Below are 14385 nucleotides of genomic sequence, written 5' to 3'. Positions count from 1 at the left end.
GCCCTGGGTTTTGACAACAAACAAGGTAAACAGAATAAGAAGCAAAAGGTGGGTGTGGCTGGATGAGCACACTTCTGGTAACATGGGGGTGTGGCCTAATATGCTAATGGGCTGTGCTGTCAGGGGTGTGGCCTAATATGCTAATGGTTTCTGCTGTTGGGTGTGGCCTATTATGCTAATGAGTTCCTAGTCATTAGTCTTTAAGGTGCCAATGGACTTTTGTTTTAAAGACATCCCAGAGACCTTAAAATGGCTCACCTTTGTCTAGATTGTGTGCCCCATGGCCCTACTAAAATTTTCCCCATGCTACCCAGTGAATCTGCCTTCTGCTATTGTGCTGGATGCCTGTACTCTTCATGCAAGAAACTGTGGCCTTATTTCTGCTGCCACAGAACAAAGTGAGTCCAGTGGCACCTTCAAGACCAACAAAGTTTAATTCTGGGTATAAGCTTCCGTGTGCATGCACACTTCTTCAAATACATTGAAAAAGACTTCCACAACCTTTACATATAGGTGGGGGGGGCAGTTAGTTGCCACCAGGAAGGGCTAGTTAGAGTTAAGATGCATAAATAACTGAGCGATAAGTCACTGGACAATAAATATTGCTAAGATTGGATAAATGCAGTAGGTAAAACCTGCGAATAGCAGCAAATTAGCATACAGATAATAAAGGAGTTTACAGATGGGAGAATTAATTTTGAAATTAGTTAATTCTGCCCTCTAGTGGCAGAAAACATCAACATGTGTTTTCATATGATTAACCTTTTCTGTGTAGTTCTTGGATCATCATTGTTAACTTTTTACTGACGATGATGTTGAAATTTCAGGCATGACCGTGTAGAATTTGCTTCGATTACAAGAGATTTGCTAAGAGCATCCCAGGAACAAAAACGCAACCCTCTCCATGATGACATATGCTATGGTTGTCCTTTCAAACTGCGACCAGTGACAACTATTTGGAAAGTTTGGGTCCCCTCACTAGAGAGTAAGTACATGGCCTCCCATGGGGTGGAGGGCAGAGTATATCATCTGGAACAGGAGCTGAATTAGTTGTCCAACTAATGTGCTCTCTTTCCGCCAATTTTTACTGCTCGTACAATGCCATATGCGCTTGCTACCTGCAATATTCTAGTATACCCTAAACCAATGACAAAGCAAGGCATTGATAAAAATATTAAAATCATAAGGAAGGTTAACCATATTCCATAATCTTTTTTATATACTATAATCTGGAGAACAGGGTGCCCCCTAACGATACTGATGTATCGTTACCTCTGTGCTGAATAGTTTGGTGTAGTGATTAAGTGTGCGGACTCTAATCTGGGAGAACCAGGTTTGATTCCCCACTCCTCCACTTGCAGCTGCTGGATGACCTTGGGCAAGCCACAGTTCTGTCAGAGCTGTTCTCTCAAGGACAGTTCTGGAAGGAGCTCTCTCAGCCCTGCTTACCTCACAGGATGTCTGTTGTGGGGAGAGGAAGGGAAGGCAATTGTAAGCCTAGGGCTGCCAAGTGGGGGCGGGTGGCAGGTAAACCCCCACTTTGGAGGCCGGATTTCTGACGCTGCGGAATCGGGCCCCGGGGGGAACCTCGTCCCCCAAAGCGCAGCGTGGGTGCATCACAGGAAGTCTCTATGGTTTTCCCTCCAACGATTGGGGCCACGCCCCCAATGTGCTCTACGTCATGCGTCACTTCCTGTGACATTCTGGCGGTGCGCGTGTGCAAAGCGCATGCACGCGCACATACCTCGGCAGCTCCCGGACAGAGAGAACGCTCCCCCGCCGGTGAGTGAAGAACGACTTGGCAACCCTATGTAAGCCACTCTGAGACTCTGAGTGAAGGGCGGGGTATAAATCCAATCTCCTCCTCCTTTTCTCTTCTATTAATATTCCAATATAATATTTCTGCCTCACAGCATTACAGAATGAAAGGATTTTGGAACGCCAAAGACTGGAGAACATCGACTTTCAAAGCAAGCTTGCGCGGCAGGTAGAACCTGAACTGAAAAGTGGGCTATTTTTGGCCAGAAGACCTCTGCCGCTAAGTGTCTCCAGGATGCTCTGCACTGGTTCATTGTGGTATGAATCATGACCTCCCATGAACAATGTTCTGGCTGGGCCTGGCATTCACTACATCCATGGGCAGATGGGGGAATTTCTGTAGCGATGGTACTGTCATGTGGACCTGCCATGTCATTGTAACAATTAAATATAGAGCTGGAAAACAAATTACGAAGGGCCTTTGGCCAACACTGCCTTTGATCCTCCTCTGTAGCAATTTGAGTTTCCAGCGCAGCACAACAAGCAGCATTAGGCATTATATGTCTACAAAAACAACATTCCTCCCTCCAAAAGCACCATCTGGAGTAGGAGCTGAACTGATGGCTGACCACCTTTTGCTATCTCTGGAAGCCCTTTCTGTTCCAATGTGGAATTTTTGCAATGGGAAGCATACAAGTGTGGAAATGCACCTCTTGCACCTGTACAGACGGCCCCCTCCCCTCCCCTCCCCCCAGTCTAGTTTCTGCCACTGCATTTGCTGACCCCATTTACAAAACCATCAAATTGGCAAATGTTTAGAAGAGACTTAGGTGGAAGGATTGATTTCCCTCCCTCCCCTCCTTAAACAACTGTTTGAGCCAATATAGATAGAATGCCCCAAAATGTAAACAAACTATAAAAACTTTATGAATGGGTAAATAACAACACTGCAGTTGCATGCTCCTGTGATCTGTGCACTCGACAATGAATTATATGCCACTTCATCACTCCCTCCCCCTGCACCATCTGCCCAGACATTTTGCAGGAAGGTTTTATCTTTTTAATGAGACACAAGGTTCCCTGTGGTGGAAAAATCTGGAAGCTGACCATTAAAAATGGCCAGAAGTGGTGAAATCAAAGCGTACAGAACGATTGGCTCTCCTTCATGCAATTTTTAAAGTAGCAGCTTGTGAATAAGAATGCAGGACTGGATTCACAGGTGGAGAGCTCACTTGGGGTGAAACTATGCATTTATTGTGACATTGGGATGCCATGGGATCCCCATTTGGGGTTTGTTTATATTAGATGCCCAGAATGTGGCTCAGGACATGACAATACAGTAGCAATAATTAAATCACAGTTCTAATAAAATAGAATAAATTGAATTAAATTAAGTCCTCCTTTCTTAATACTTCAGGGTTTATATCCTCAGTACCATCATCATCCCCTCATTAGCTGGGTCGTGCTTTAAAAAAGATTGCATAGTTTGGTGTAGTGGTTAAGTGCGCGGACTCTAATCTGGGCAAACCAGGTTTGATTCCCCACACCTCCACTTGCAGTTGCTGGATGACCTTGGGCAAGCCATAGTTCTGTCAGAGCTGTTCTCTCAAGGACAGTTCTCTCAGCGCTCTCTCAGCCCCACCTACCTCACAGGGTGTCTGTTGTGGGCAAGGGAAGGGCAAGGAGTTTGTAAACTGCTCTGAGACTCCAAGTGAAGGGTGGGGTATAAATTCAATCTCCTCTTCCTCCTCCTCCTTTTCTTCTTCTATTATTGTGTTTTTTGTAGTTTCAGGGAACTTGAAAAAAATACTGAGGGGAAAAGTGAAAAATAAACTGGTATTGAATATAAATTTCAGAAGCCCCTCCCATATATGCACATCTTCCAATGATCATTCCCAAATCACTGTTGCCTAATCCCATTAGTAAAGATTGCTGAGGTAACCCATAGCAACAGCCATTCCTTTCCATTCTGCGAGTCTGTGTTGCGTTAGTGATTAAGGATTTCCAGTGAAGATAACCTGATGGGATGGCCTGTTGCCATTCCTGACACTCTCAGTTCCAGAGCAGGCTTGAAGAGACGGACAGGAGTCGAAGAGAAAGAGGATGGTCAACAACTCCTTGGCTTCTTCCAATGGAACAAGCGACGGGCACGAGCCACAGGAAGAAAACACCATGTACAAAGTGGGTCTGTCAGTGACGGTGACACTTGTGATGGCTCTGCTGGTGTTCTCCATGGGTTGCACCGTTGAGGTGAAGAAGCTGTGGGGCAACATCAAGAGACCTTGGGGGGTCGCTGTAGGGATGGCGTGCCAATTTGGACTGATGCCTTTGGTGGCCTATATCTTGGCCATTAGCCTTGCCACAACCACAACCCAAAGTGTTGCCATCCTTATCCTTGGCTGTTGTCCTGGAGGAACAATATCCAATCTTTTCACCTACTGGATTGATGGAGACATGGATCTCAGGTAGGACGCCCATAGCACCTTATTGCACCTGCACTCTAGGTTGTGGTCCCTACAGACAGATGTAGGGTTGGATCCAGCCATCACGTCCGCTTGGACTTCCCCAGTTCCCTTTCTGATTATAGCCCCTGTCCCCCATGATCTTTGTACATGCAGATCGCAGGCTCTTTTGGTGGTTAAAATGGACCCTCTTTAAAAAATTTTAACTGGAAGAAAAGCTGGTTGGATCCAGATCATTGTATCAAAACACAGCCCAAAGCTATTGGATTAAAGTCAGTTAGCCAACGATTCCACAGGCAGGTGGGATCACAGAATGCACCTGATGGTCCTGCTTGGATACACACACACACACACACACACACACAAATCTTGCACTTAGAAAATGAGCATATCAGTCAGAATACAAAGTAGAATCTTGCTCCCTGAGGTAGTCGTTTTCTACATTCAAGGGTTTAAAAACAATCACAAAGGGAAGCATTTAAGTATGTGATCTTACATTCTAGGAAAAGCTACACCATGTGATTTTATTGCCTGGGTAGATTTGGCTGTTATGTGTTGGCACTGGCAGTGTTGCATACTATCGAAGTATCTTCATGGCCACTTTGCAGAGAAGGCCGGCAGGCTTCCTGTACGCCAGCTGATCGTTGACAGCCCTGGATCCTGGAGTGTAAAGCAAAGATCCTGAAGCCCGGAGCATGTCCTGCAGTCCCGGAAGGAGAGAGGAAAAACTTCCAGAACTGAATCCCCTTTGGAGGGGCTCACGTTCCGATCCTTCTTTCTCTATTCCCCACTGGAAGCCTGGAACTCTCTTCCAGCCCTTTCTTCCGAGGGAGAAAATGAGAAACTCCTCAGTAATCCCTGTTCTTGTCATTTCCTCAGTGAGTCAAGGGTTAATCTAAGCATGCATGCCTGTGAACTCGTTTCCAATTTTTAGTGCTGCAAGTATGTTACAAACTGGCCCTTATAGATTATTTTATTTATTTATTAAATTTGTGAATCGCCCAATCCCCACATCCACAGGTCTCTGGGCGAAGTACAACAGTACATAAAATACAATATAAAACATTCAGTACAGTCTTAAAAACAATCCCCCAGATGGCACCCCTGAATTGAATTTTAAGCCAGTTCCGGACTATGTTGCCACTTTGTGGGCAGGACCGGGAGGAGGCCGAAGGACATAAATGGAATAAAAGAGGGTGGTGTGTGTGTGTGCCAGCCATGATCGAGCCCCTCTCTGTCCTCAGCCAAAGCCTGGTGGAACATCTCTGCCTTACAGGCCCTGCAAAATTGCACCAGAGATCCCGCAGGACATGGTGAGGAAATGGTGCAGTAATGAATCTACGAAGCTGCCTTAGACTGAGACAAGATTGTTGGCCCTTCTAGTCTAGTACTTTCCACTTGGCTGGCAGCAATTCTCCAAAATCTCCCAGTGAAAACAAGACACAACAGGAGATCTGTGCTATCTCTACCTGGGCTTTCTCAGTGGTGGAACTCTCTCCTCAGGGAGGCTTGTCTATCTCCCTCTATCAGGGTCTTCCACCAATGAGTAAAGACTTCTTTGCTTTGTTTGGCATACTGGCCTCCTCCCTGCTTTCTGGTGCTGTATGTTTAGGTGTTTTTATTGAATTATTTTATAATTGCACATGTTTTTAAATTGTTCGTTTTCATGGTTACCCCCTTGAGGACCCTGATCAGGCCGAAAAGCAGCATTAAAATGTTTTAAATAAAGCACCTGGCTGCTTCCATACCTGCTAATTTGGTCTTGAATCAGATTCTGCTGAGCACTTATTATCGAGAACCCTGATTAATTTACAGTTAGACCATTGCAGTGCAGTGTTTTCCTTGTTGTCCTCCCATCTTTTTTCCAGACGTGGTTTGTGATGGTATGTATTTGGCTTTGAACAGCATTGCGATCCTAGTTATTCCACTGTGGATAGGTAAAACCCTCTTGATACATTGGGCAGGAAGAATGGTGTGATTAGTGATGTGGTCAGTGACTATTTCTTAGGTTTTCTGGGGCAGATGAGAGGTGTTTGAGTGTGTGTGTGAGAGAGAGAAAGAGAGAAGGCAGTTGGCATTCTGGAAGACAGAGATGAGTTTCCATCTGGAGACAGCCAAAGGTAAGGAGGAAGCCTTGGGGAAGGGGGTAATCCAAGTTGCTGTCTGGGGAATTTTCTGCCTTCAAGGGATGCCTTTTTGCTCTGCTTGTATATTTCTAAAGCACACATTACAACGTTCTCTCCACCAAAGGAAATTAAACAGTGCTGGTCTTAGAATTTCTCATCATTTGGGGAAGTGTGGAGCTTGAATGATTTACAAAATTGATTCAACTGTACATGGTTATATTATACGGTGTGCTAACAGAAAGGGATAGAACAAAGTTTGAGTCCAGTTGGCACCTTTAAGACCAACAAAGTTTTTATTCTGGGTATACGTTTTCATGTGCATGTGCTAGGGTTGCCAAGTCGTACCTCGTCCTGAAGCAGGGGACTCCCGTGTTGATCCCGGAGCGTGTGCCGCATCCACGTTACCAGGAAGTGACGCGGCCCCGCTGGCCCCGCCCCCAGCGTGCCCGGCGTGGTCAAGTCACTTCCTGGTGACGTGCATGTCGGGGTGGAGTCCCCCCTGGGGCCTGATCCGGCGGCGGCGGGGAACGGGCCTCTGGGGCGGGGGTTTCCCCGCCCCCCGGGGGGACTTGGCAAGCCTAGCGTGTGCACTTCTTCAGATACCTTCTTCAGTTATCTTCTTCAGATAACTTCTTCGGGAGTGTGCATGCACATGAAAGCTGATACCCAGAATTAAACTTTGTTGGTCTTAAAGGTGCCCCTGGACTCAAACGTTGCGCTGCTCCTTCAGACCAATAGAGTTACCCACCTGGTTTGCCCTTGTGTGAGACCTGAATCTATCTTCAAGAAAGGCGTATGTTATTGCAGCATTGGAAGGATTGTTACTGATGCACATAAATAAAAGATTCCCCATTTTTTAAAAGTAAAGTGCCATGAAATCTAGTCAGACACTTGTAACAGTGCTTTCACCTCTGGGGAAATTGGGCAAATCCTATACGCATTTCTTCACACCTGTTGAATGCAGTTTGTCTCAGTTTCACCACTGGGCGGGACTTTTCTGTAAATGGTGGCTTCCTGCAGCTGCATAGGAAAACCCCTCTGAATTCTGAGGACAAAGAATGGGAGGATGGTTACCTTTTGGCTCCTTCCTTCCTTCCTTCCTTCCTTCCTTCCTTCCTTCCTTCCTTCCTTCCTTCCTTCCTTCCTTCCTTCCTTCCTTCCTTCTCTGTGTCCCAGCCCTGGTATTCCTTGGGGGCCCTGCTTAGTTTCTGAGATCTGACGGGATCAGGCTTGCTTGGGCTATCCAGGTCCGGGCGACCTTTTGGCTTTCAGACACTTAGAGGCATCAGGCCAGATAGTTGGATCCAATGGACTCTTGATCTGATCTCACAACTCAGCTACACATAGTTAAGCAGATGTTGTGCATCTGTCATCAGTGTGATGGACTGGGGCACTTCCTACCAATGGGAAATCTATTTCTGGGGAGGAACTTCATCAGTTCATGGGATGAAAGGGGAAAGTAGAAGAGATGGTCAGCTAGTGCTCTTCAGGAAGTGCATTGCAAGTGATTCCATTGTCAACCTGAACACACACAAAAAAATCTTATCCAATCATCTCTAATGTTACTTATTTCCAGCATCACTATGACAGCCTGTTCTACTGTAGCTGCCCTGGGAATGATGCCACTTTGCCTGTACATCTATTCATATTCCTGGGAACTTGCAGATGGCATCCCAATTCCGTACCAGACCATAGGTATCATTTCTGCTTGCTTTCTATGAAACCTGGTATGTGTGGGAGGGATGTCTAGTATTTGGGAATCTGATTTCTTTAACATTCCCTTTCACTCTCTATGTATAAAACACATTAATACTAGTATAGTTAATCACCATCGATTTCAGAAGTTCAAGGTATTGGTAGGACCTGAATCCAGGTGACTGACAATTTCAAAATATTGTCTACCTCAGGGTTACCCAATCCTCTTGTGCCTCTGGGCACTTACGGAATTTTGAGAAGGGGTGGTGTGCACCACCAAATATGGCTGCTGCAGAAGGTGGGACCATTTACAAAATGGCTGCCATGGAGGGCACAAATCACAAAATGTTTAGAGGGTCTAAGCCAAGCTTCCTCCTATGAAGGGGCTAGTTATTTTGTATATGGAGTTCCCTGCAGACACAAACCTGATGATTCCTTACAGTTGCCAGCTCCGGGTTGGGAAATACCTCGAGATTTTGGGGTCGAGCCTGAGACGGGTGGGATTTGGGGAGGGGAGGGACTTCAGAGGGGTACAATGCAGCCATTTTCTCCAGGTGAGCTGATCTCTGTCTCCTGGAGATCAGTTGTAACAGTGGGAGATCTCCGGCTACCACCTGGGGGTTGGCAACCCTATGCTTTATGGAGTCTTCTGAAGTACCTCCTGCTTCAGTGAGAAGAGGGAGGTCAAGGTTGGCTCTCTGCCAACTTTGGGGAAGAGCACTTCTGGGAAGAAGCAAGTGGTTGAGCCAGGAAACACACCAGAGAGGGTTCCAATGTGTTCATGGACACCGCCTTGAGGATCACTGACCTATGCTATAGTACACATTTATTTATTTATTTATTTATTATTAAATTAGACTTTAAGGCCACCCTCTCCTAAAAAACAGGGCGGCGTACAACCACAATACAATTCCAATACAACTTATAAATTACAGTTAAGATTCCAGAATTGAAATATAAAATACACCTAAAACATTTAACACAGTCCAGTCCAACCCATCGGATGGTGAAAAGTTTGCAGAAAATGTCACAGCCTTATAGGGGAGGGAGGCTAGAGGAGATGGGGCATGACGCAAAAGGAAAAAAGCAACCCTAAAGGAGAAGGGAAAACAAACAAACTACAGAGTGCCAATAAATCGCTTATACACTAGTTACATAGCTACCAGGTAAAATGGCCACTTGAGGAGACCGCTGAGAGAAGGTAAGAACAAGGATGACATCGAAAGCCCTGGAAATGCTGCCTCGTCCAAACTGATTTTGATCTGAATTGGAAAAGCAAGATTCTGGGGATGAACCACAGTGGACTCAGATTTGACTCACAGGTAACTTAAGCTCCCCCCACCCTTCATCTTTCTAGGAACAAGCCTTCTCAGCTTACTCATACCAGTTGCTTGCGGGATTTTTGCAAACTATAGATGGCCTAAACATTCCAAAATCATTGCCAAGGTAAATGTCAAAGGTAGTTCCTATTATTTAAAATGGGGCAAAGAAATGACAGCACAAAAAAAAGGAAAACAAAAGGGGGGGGGAAAGCAAATTCTGCAGATTTATTTATAACTTTATTTATGCACTACTTTTCTGCCCATGCGTTCAAGGTGGTTTAAAGTTTAAAATGCGAACTTACAGTGTAATACTTTATTTTACAAATGGCTAGATGCCACTTGAGACAATGACTGTAAATGTTTCCATATGGGTACAGACAATTAAAGTTGGATAAGCGTGAGAGCCCCTTTTATACCCCCTTGTGACAGACTGCACTTTTTGAAGAGGCTTCAGGACTGTGAAGTCTTAATACTTCACAGAGCCAGAGAGCCTTGAGTGGGAAGCTGCTACAGGCAATCTGGTTGGCATCAACTGAGCAAAGAAAGTTTTGTAAGAGCTGGATGCTGAGGAGAAGAGATTCAGATTCCTGTCTTAACTGTGACAAGATGTGTGCGGAGATCATCTTTTGACTAGCCCTGACAGGGAAGGGTTTAGTGCTGACAAAGACTTAATCCATGACTGAATATAGTCTTAATTCAGCATTAGCTGAGAGCAGTTTGAACACAGACAGAGAACTGGGGGGAAATCTGACAAGGAAGTTTGGGCAGCATAAGAAGTCTCCCATTCAGGCCAAAGGAAAGGGGATAAATCTAGGGAGAGAAGAACAATCCCTACCCAGTCAAGCAAGGAAAGTAATCTCTGAGGAGTAGAGATTCCCTGGTCTAGTGTGATTGGATACTGTTTGTGGAGACTTTAAATGTCAGTTAAAAACTCAACAACCGGAGTGGTTTGGGAGGACCCAGGAACAAAAGCCTCTCAAAATAAAGAACTATAGTAATTGTGAATAATTCAAGAAATCCACCTTGCTGCTGCTGCTTCTTGTTCTCTTTTTCTTTTGCATTAGGTTGGAGGTATTTCGGGAATTACTATCCTAGTGGCTGTATCAATAACTGACATACTATTGTCCAAAGATTCTTTGAATCTGGAACTCTCTATCGTGACGACTTGTGCAGTTTTATCATTCACTGGCTACATGGGCGGCTTTCTATTGGCCCTTATCACCTGCCAGTCTTGGTCAAGGTACTTGAGAAATTCTTGGTATTCCTTAATCCCAAGGGGAATGTGGCACCATCTAAGAAAATATAGAAGGTGGCTAAACCTGACAGAACAGGTGACAATACTATTGTACCTTGTCTTCTGTGACAATATAAGAAAACAAGGTACCTCTGAATAAGATGCCAGTAGCCACAGAGCTGCGGTGGCTCAAGTGGTTAAGACGCTGAACTGCAAGCTGTGGAAGGTCAGTAGTTCAGCAGTTCGAGACCCGGGTGCCGCCTGATGGAGTGAGCTCCCATCTGTAGTTCAAGCTCCTGCCAACCTAGCAGTTCGAAAACAAGAAATTGCAAGTAGATAAATAGGTACCACTTCGGTGGGAAGGTAACAGGTGTTTAGTCATGTTGGCCACATGACCACGGAAACGTCTTCGGACAGCGCTGGCTCTTCTGCTTTGAAACGGAGATGAGCACCGCAACCCTAGAGTCGGACTCGACTGGCTTTCGAGCAAGGGAACCTTTACCTTTACCTTTTAGCCACAGAGAGCCATTGCTTCCCAGAATTCAGTTTAATTTTATGCACTAGGACATGAATGCAGTGCCTATTGAAATAAGCCTTTAAAGCATCATAAAATGTTGGTACTTCCAGGTCTCGAACGATCGCTTCAGAGACAGGGTCGCAGAACATAGCATTATACTTTGCTTTGCTCCAGTTATCTTTGAGCTCTCAGCGTTTCTCCCAGATAATCACTCTTCCTATGTTCTACGGTGCCTTTCAGCTGCTGAATGGATTACTCATAACTGCTGGTAGGTCATTCCATTCAAACATATGTTCGGAGGAGGTGGGGAAAACAGGCTAGGGGCAAAGGTAGCCAGGGGTGATCAGAGAGGATAATTTTCAGCATACTGATGAGCAGCTGTTACTCATTTGCTGGAGTCCACTTTTCTTCTCCTTCTGGTTTTCACATTAAGAGCTCTCCGGCCTGATTTAAATGTGGTGTTGGCGAGGTAACAAGACGGTCCCCTGGAGAGCTGTCCACTGGCATGGCAGCTCCTTGAAACCGGATCGCTTTGCGTGGGCAGCTGCCTGGTTGAAGGAAGGTGCTCTGCAAGTGAAACACCCCGCTCCCCCGGGAGAGGGCACCTGCCCCAGCCAGCATCACGGTTAGATCAGGCCGTTCTTCGTCATTAAATCCCTAAGAGCTTCTTCACACATTACGTATTCAAGCACACACTTTTAAAATGGGAATGTAACAAATACACGGTTTATAAAACCTGGAGAATCGGATACTCTTCCTTGAGTGTACATTTAGGCTATATTCAGACATCCCTTAAAGGTGATGTTAAACCTGGGCTTGTGCACACAACTTGCTCAGAAAACTGGTTGGAAACTGACCTATGACACTCAAATACTGTTGGGCATGGGTGAACCTGAGATCGACCTGGATGCGGCAGGAAATTTCTTCTAATGGAAAAGTTTGAGTGTTTTTTGTTTGTTTTTGCCAGTTCTCCTCCCCCCACTGCAGATCTCCAACTCCGCCCCCCCCCCCCCCCACTTATGCGAGTGGCTCCCTAGGAGCAACCTTTCAGGGACCGTTCTGGGCTGCAGTTGGAAAAGAAAAGTGAGGAAGTTTGTTTCCCTGACAGGAATTCCTTCAATCAGCAGAGATTTATCAGGGGATACAAGACTCAGTCCACCCTCCCACTCCGAGATTCTAAACCTGGATTAAACTCCAGTTTAATCTAAACTCTGAGCTTTTCCACACTCTTCTTTTTGTCGCATGCATGCTTGTATTGCTTTGGTTTTTTCCCCTTTTCTACACGTTTTTTGCTCTGGCTAGTGGTCACTTTAGTATTACATCACTGTATCTCTGGAGCATGGAGCTGCGGTGGCTCAAGTGGTTAAGACACTGAACTGCAGGCTCTGGAAGGTCAGTAGTTCAGCAGTTCAAGACCCGGGTGCCGCATGATGGTGTGAGCTTCCATCTCTAGTTCCAGCTCCTGCCAACCTAGCAGTTCGAAAGCAAGAAATTGTAAGTAGATAAATAGGTACCACTTCGGTGGGAAGGTAACAGCGTTCCGTGCGCCTTGGTGTTTAGTCATGCCGGCCACATGACCACGGAAACGTCTTCGGACAGCGCTGGCTCTTCGGCTTTGAAACGGAGATGAGCACCGCAACCCTAGAGTCGGATTCGACTGGCTTTCGAGCAAGGGAACCTTTACCTTTACCTTTATCTCTGGAGCATTTCCCTGCACATTTAAAGTGGAGGGAAATAAGCTGGAGACACAGCAATGCAATATTGAAGCTACCACTAGAGGGAGGAAAACATATGCGTTAAAAGAACACCCCCCACCCCAAGCAATAGGAGCACACGAGTAACAAGAGAAGAGTGAGGACGAGCCTTCCATTTAGAAATCTGGTATGTTGGTAGGTTGTTTCTATTTGTTTAAAAAACATTTTAAGTCTATTTCCCCCCATGCTGCTGGGTTTGGGAAGGGAGGAAGGTGTGCAAGCATGGCAGCAAACTAGGTCTGTGCACATGTCTGCTCAAAGTGATGTGTAAATGCACCCTTAGGAACAAGTCCAGCTTGGAAGCTAAGCAGGGTTGAACATAGTCAGTACTTGGAAGGGAGACCACCAAGGAAGACCTGGGTTGCTATGCAGTGGAAAGAAATGGCACACTTCCTTCTCATCTCTAGCCTTGAAAACTCCATGGTCATGGGATCCCCATGAGTTGGTTGTGACTTGATGGCATGTGCACACACACCAGGGCTGCAGAGCTTGTGATCCACCTAGCTGAATACTGTCTCGTATCCAGGCAGAGCAGACCACTGGCAGCTAAATTAAGCCATCTGTTTCCTCTCCTGCCCTGGTCTGAGGGTATTCCAAGCCCCTGGCAAGTCTAATTATGGAGCCTGTGGGCTGTGCTTGTCTTGGTGGGTCCTAGGCTTGCTTTAGACATTGATGGCTTCCAAGAGCTATTCAAGAGCCTGTCCTATGGGAAAACACCCATGAGGGACCCTCGTCACCTAATATGTGCTTGTGTTGCATGCAGTGTATCAGACGTATAAGAAATGTTTGGGGAAAAGAGAAGAAGAGAAAGCACTGGAACCCCACGTTAATACGCTGGATGTTTTGGGCAGCAAGATCAACACGGGTTTTGAAAAGAAAGAGGATGGCCCTGTGCATTCCAAGACGAAAAATGGTTCCAAAGCTGGCCAGTTTCAACAGGTGCCTGAGCATGACATGACTTCCTTCAAAGGAATTCTGTGACTTCATCCCCAAGGTGCAAAAAATGTAATAAACAAGAGACAGGTTGTTGCTGTTAAGGTCTAGCCCTGTTAATAGTCTCTTACTGTTAAGGTCTAGCCTTCTGTGTACATTTGCATGAATGCTGTGACAGTCTTCTCTGTCTAATGGTTGGGATAGCTTGTGTTAAGGTCATATCCCCAGGAGGGAAGGCAGCATGGTATAGTGTTAGCCAGCAAGGAGCTTTTTGCCCTGTTTATGAATTATGTCTAATGTGTGCCAAGGGACTATGATGATTGGTGGCCAGACTGAGATGCCAGATATGCACCAGCAAGAGCCTGAGAACATGGATCCCAAGTCACCCCATTCCAGAGGTATTCCTGTACACACACAAAGAACCAGGCCAGCAGCCATTTGCTTTGGCTGTTCAAACAAAGAACTTACTTCACCTTCACCTGGCATGTTCTCCCCCCAACAACTTCGTCAAAGGATTAACTTCAGTTTTTCCTTAACAAAGGAATTAGCTCGGCAGCCCACCTACCCACCTGGAGAACCGGTCC

The 14385-nt window shown here is 45.8% G+C and overlaps 1 protein-coding gene across 1 annotated transcript; it reads left to right on the top strand.

Annotated features, from left to right (window-relative positions):
* Positions 1–3861: 3861 nt before the first annotated feature.
* LOC107113243 (solute carrier family 10 member 6-like) lies at positions 3862–13849 on the top strand. Its single transcript, XM_015414542.1, has 6 exons — positions 3862–4223; positions 7923–8041; positions 9399–9487; positions 10428–10603; positions 11225–11382; positions 13632–13849. The coding sequence occupies exons 1-6, from the start codon at positions 3862–3864 to the stop codon at positions 13847–13849; spliced, it is 1122 nt and encodes a 373-aa protein (XP_015270028.1).
* Positions 13850–14385: the final 536 nt, after the last annotated feature.

This window comes from Gekko japonicus, unplaced genomic scaffold (genome assembly GCF_001447785.1).
Source record: "Gekko japonicus isolate JY-2015 unplaced genomic scaffold, Gekko_japonicus_V1.1 scaffold545, whole genome shotgun sequence".
Lineage (NCBI taxonomy): Eukaryota > Metazoa > Chordata > Lepidosauria > Squamata > Gekkonidae > Gekko > Gekko japonicus.
The sequence above is the reverse complement of the archived record's forward strand: the minus strand, read 5'-3'. Positions and strand labels throughout refer to the sequence as shown.